The sequence below is a fragment of the Mandrillus leucophaeus genome, unplaced genomic scaffold (assembly GCF_000951045.1).
Source record: "Mandrillus leucophaeus isolate KB7577 unplaced genomic scaffold, Mleu.le_1.0 Scaffold373, whole genome shotgun sequence".
NCBI lineage: Eukaryota > Metazoa > Chordata > Mammalia > Primates > Cercopithecidae > Mandrillus > Mandrillus leucophaeus.
The window spans coordinates 1,107,297-1,112,379 of record NW_012103954.1 but is presented as its reverse complement, the minus strand read 5'-3'; the positions used below and the strand labels follow the sequence as shown (position 1 = coordinate 1,112,379).

The window sequence follows — 5,083 nt, the reverse complement described above, 5'->3', positions numbered from 1 at the left end:
ATGGGAGCCAATGGCACATTACAAGTGGAGTGCTGTCAAATTATGACGCTGGAAAGCACTCTCTGGTCCTGGGGGGACTAGACTCCAGGGGACTGCGGCGTCCCTGTCAGCTCAGCTCGGCCCAGCCAGGCCTGGGATGCAGCTGAAGGCCGGGCCGGGAGGCCTGTGAGGTCCTGGGAAAACGCAGTGGCCACCACCATCCGCTGACTTAAAGGCGATGGTGCTGGAAAACGTGGGCCTCATTCAGGGCGGAGGCTGCAGAGCCAGGGTGCGGTTTCCTGCAGGAGATGGAATCCTGCCGTGGACGGCAACGTGAACGGCTGCCAAAGTCTCCAAGCTGCTGCCCTGTGGGATTCGGACAAGAGGCTGCAGCAGGAGCCCTCCCCTGAATTCCCAGCCCACCAGCTGCCCTGCAGATGTCAGACCTGCCAGGCCCCCAGGCGGTGAGCCAAGCCTTGAAATAATCTGTCTCTCTCTACATACATACACACATATATGTTTATACACACACATACAAACGCCCTGTTGAGTCTGTTTCTCTGGAGAACCCCACTCCACAGCAGCCTTCTCCCCACAGAGAATACTTTCAGAGGATTCCCCCGACCCCAGGATGTAGCCGCCTCTCCCCTGTGTCGGCTTCACTTTGCAGGTCTCGGCAAGGAGCAACCATGTCCACACTGAACAAGAAGCCCCTGGACCTTCCAAGGGGCTATTGCCCGATCCACGACCACATCCTCCACGGGAAGCCACAGTTCATGTCAATCCTGGCGCCAAGGTCCCAGAATTCACAGCTTCTGGGCTTGGTCCTGCAAGACCATCCCCCGTGAGGGCCGGTGCAGATGGGATACCCAGGCCACCCGCGTTTCTTCCCAGCCAGAGACAGACTCAGGGCTTCCCACGACCTCCTCGGGGGCGAGTTTTCTTCGGATGACACAGAACTCGGGAAAGCACTTCACTCACCACCCCCAGCTCTTACAAAGGACACAGCTCAAGGAGAGCCAAACCGAGGGACACGCAGGGCAGGGTGTGGGGCACGCATCACCTCTGCCCTGGGTGCACCAGGCTCCCTCCACCTCCACGTGTCCACCAACCCGCGAGCTCCCTGAACCTCTCACTTAGTCCCTACGCAGCTTTCAGTACATAGGCACGATTGATTAAATCATTGACCATTGGTGATTAACTCCCGAGAGTTGGGGGGTCTGAAAGGCCCAACCCTCTAATCGTGCCTTGGCCCTTTCTGGCCACCAGCGCCACCCCAAAGCCAGCCAGGGCCCCCACCCACCTCTCAGGACACAAAAGACACTCATCGCCCCAGAGATTCCAAGGGTATCAGGAGCCAGTAACCAGACACGAACTCCAAATACATACATTATTATTAACTCACACACAGATGATACAGAACTTTTTTACCCTCCAATTCTCAGTGCTGAGCTCAGCTGTGATCTATCAGAAGGAATAGGTTAACCCTAAGGGCTAAGCTTGGACTGGTGACTAGAACCTACAACCACAGAGGTTTGTTTTCACCCAACATGAGGAGGACCCCTGGAAGGAGAAGGGCTCCAGATGCAGGCAAGGCAGCGCCTGGGCCTCAAAGTCTGCGAAGAGAAGCTGAAGGAAAACAGGCGTCCGAAGGGCCACACCCGGGCCCCCGAAGCCCTCGGCAGGAGGCAGGTGCGGCCACCGAGGCCACACCACACTTCAGTGAGCGATTCCTCGGAATAAAACACGACGCACCTGCTCTACGTAAAGCTGTTTTAAGATCAGCCCAGGCTGGGACGCATGTGGAGAACACGCAGCCGTGTGCGTGGATCACACGGAGTGAAAGCGCGCTTTGGCTGTGAAATTCAATTACTTCGGATTTAAGCTCCGAAATGCAAGTTCATTAGAAAAGAGACGTATTGTGCCTTCTTTCCGTGGCAGCCCCTCAATTAATCCTCTGGTCACTGAAGAATGAAAACCATCAACCCACAGGCTTCCCTCGCACAGACACCAGAGTCTGAGTGAATAATTACGGTTTTGATTCTGAGTTATGAAACAAACACTCCTCCTTATTAAATAAATTAAAAATAATGGGATCTGTGAAAGATCAATACACAAGAAAGGTGCATTTGCAGTAACAGGCTGCCACCACCGCAAGTGCAATTCTAGACTCAGCCACCAGCCTGGCTGCTGGAACCGGGCCCTGCGAGAACACGGACGACAACACAGATGCACGGATAAATCATCACGCGTCGCATTCCCAGAATAGAAAACAGGCTAAATGCAAGTTCTGTCCTTCCCGCTCTCCTTCCTTCCTGGCCACATCTTAGTTTTCACAAACCAGCTCTTGGGGAAAAGAGGTGAGAGCCAGAGATGTTTCAGCAAAGGTTGTGGGATGTTCATAGACACATCTGGAAAGCAGGGCCCTGGCCTGAGATGTGTGGCAAGGCAGCCTCAGGTGCCGTCCCGTGCAGCCAGGCCTCCTGCATCCGCCTCGGGATGACTCCGTAATGGCGCGGTTCACATCCACGGAAGACACGGAAGACAGGAGGGTCCTACGGAGGGATGAAGCCTGAGTGTTTACACGACACTCAGCTGCGTTTATTCACACCGATCTTTGTGTCCCAGCTCCATCCCCCCCGCCACCCTGTCCTCTCATCCCCCCTCGCTGAGTGTGCACGGAGGCACGGCCCTGGAACTCAGAGGCGCCATCGCCCTGGGCCGTGTCCTCCCACGGCTCTCATGGTCACGGCTCAGCGGCTGCTAGGTGGAAACGGCCTCTCCTTGCAGCCAGGGGCAGCCAGCACCTGGAGCAGCAATGAACTCAACCAAGAACTTATCCCCATGCAGCGAGCAGCACTAAGTTGCAGCCGAACCAACTTGCTTCATGGGAAACAGACATTTGAATGAAGGCATTCAAAGAACACGTGAAGTAGAATCGGCAGCCAGATGGAGTCGTGAGGCAAGACCTGGAAAGCCTCTGAGCCGGAGGCCCTTCTGCCCTAGAACAGTCACAGCAGGCACCCCGACTCCGTCCCTTCTCCAGCCTCGCAGCAGGACCGTGGCGCTGGAGGGCCTCAGCCAAGGAAGGAGGGAACACAGGCATCTGGACACTGAGTGGCCACAATGCTGCTCACTGTGGCACTGGGAGCTGAGCCTGTCCCATGCTGACTGCCGTCCACTGCCCGGCCAGGCTTGCCCCATCCCAGAGGGTGCAGAACCACCAGCCCCTGAGCTCTCGGTGCCCTTCGCGGGAGAGCTGGCCGATGTCTCCCAAGCCTTTTCTTCTTGCCCATCAGCTCCACTCTACAAACGTCCTCTCAAAATGCGAAGCTCAAGGTGCATATGTCATACCCCAAAGAGGTTCTGAAAAACGAAGGGGCAGGAAGGGCAGACGACAACCCATCCCCCGCAGGTGCCACGTCACACGCACTGTGCCCATGTGGCAGGCTCTGTCGGCTGCCAGGGCCCTGCAGGAAAAAGCCCTCCTGAAATGGTGTGAAACCCACTCCCACCTCCTCTAATTCACCACTTCCAAATTCGAGGGGGTGGAAATCATCGTAGCTACAGACCAGACTTTCTTCCCCCCTGCGATGGTTTTAACACAGTGACTGCAGGTTTCATGTTCAGATGTCGAGCTGCAGGAACAAATACTTCTTATTCCTAACACCCTGATCTGGCAGCTGCTGCTCCTTTAAAGATAAAAAGAATCTGCACTAGAGACATTGACTTCCAGTCCCTGGAGGGACCCTCTGGGGCCAATGGTCAAGGAGAAAGGGCCTGTGAGCCCAGGCCATCCCTCTGAGCCTGGAAGCCCAGGCGCCACCCTCCCTCGTCTGAAACTGCGCTGCCTCTCCTGGCCAAGCTGCACCAGGCCTGAAATCCAGGTCCGGGCCCTGGCACCTGGCGACACTCACAAGCCCGTCTCTCCTTCGGACGCTGACGGCGGAGGCCCGTCAGGAGAGGGTCCACGCCCTGGGAAGGGCTCTCAGCCACAGCAGCCTCCCCTAGCTTCTTCTGAAGCTTAAGGTCACCATAAGGAGGATACAAATGTCTCATTTTATGTGAAATGTCCACCCACCCCGCAGGAGGAGAGGCCTTCCCACATTTTCCCACCAGCACCCACGCTGCAGACCCAGGGGACGGGAGACCCAGGCCCGACCTTGAGACCCAGGCCTGACCCCTGCCAGGACAGAGAGCAGCTAGAGTCCCACCCCAGCCCCTCACAGCCCTGCCAGCTGCCCAGGCCGGGCGCAGCCCTGGGGACGGGAGGAGGCAGGAGGTTTCTCCAGTGCCAGGCCCTGGCCAGTACCGGGGGCGGAGGAGGAAGGGAGCTGCACCCCCAGCCAGATGAGGCCCACAAACAGGGCACAACAGTGGGCAACACTGCTCTCGTCAGAATTTAAAAGCAAATGGATTTGTCACCTGGGAAGATGCCCTCAGGAATGAGCACCTCTGAGAGAGGGAGCCCGCCTGAGAGCGGAGACTCCTCCACCAGACCCCAGGGTGGATTCAGAAGGGACCGTGTGCAAGGCAGGGACGAGGAGCTGAGAGTCCTCCATCAGGCCTCCAGGGTGGATTCCGGAGGGACCGTTTACAGGGCAGGGACAATGCAGTACCGGGGGGGGGGGGGGGGGGGGGGGGGGGGGGCGGGGAACGTAGCCACACCCAGGAGAGGGAATTGTGAGGACTGGGCTGCCTTTGGGGATGACCTTTAACCGAGGGACAATGGCCAGGCTGGGGCCTCCGTGCGGAGGGAACAAGGGCAGACCTCCCCTCTCCCTCCCTTCATCTCCTGTCCGTCCTCAGGGTGGGGGCTCTGATGTGGCCGTGCAGGTCAACCTCCCTGAGGAGGAGAGGGGCTGGTCCTGGGACCATCCCAGCACTGGACACACAGTGTGGACACAAGGGAAGCCTCCTGGGCGCTGTGGATGTCCCACAAAACGGGTCCACTCATGAGACCGTGGCTGAGTGGCAGGCCTGGGGCAACCCCAGGTGTTCTGTGGAGAGGGCATCACATGAGGAGAGGGCGACGGGGGTCTGTTGCATACCCAGCATCCTCTGGGGAACCATCCTGGCACGCAGCAGGGCCTCACAGGACAGC

The 5,083-nt window shown here is 58.0% G+C and overlaps 1 protein-coding gene across 1 annotated transcript in view; it reads right to left on the bottom strand.

Annotated features, from left to right (window-relative positions):
• Positions 1-4,200, bottom strand: part of PTPRN2 (protein tyrosine phosphatase, receptor type, N polypeptide 2) — a 362,338-nt gene extending 358,138 nt beyond the window's left edge. Inside the window, exon 1 of the mRNA XM_011990197.1 lies at positions 3,897-4,200. Within this exon, the coding sequence (XP_011845587.1) occupies positions 3,897-4,038 (142 nt within the window). The 5' untranslated portion in view covers positions 4,039-4,200. The remainder of the gene's footprint in view (positions 1-3,896) is intronic.
• Between the last annotated feature and the right edge of the window lie 883 nt (positions 4,201-5,083).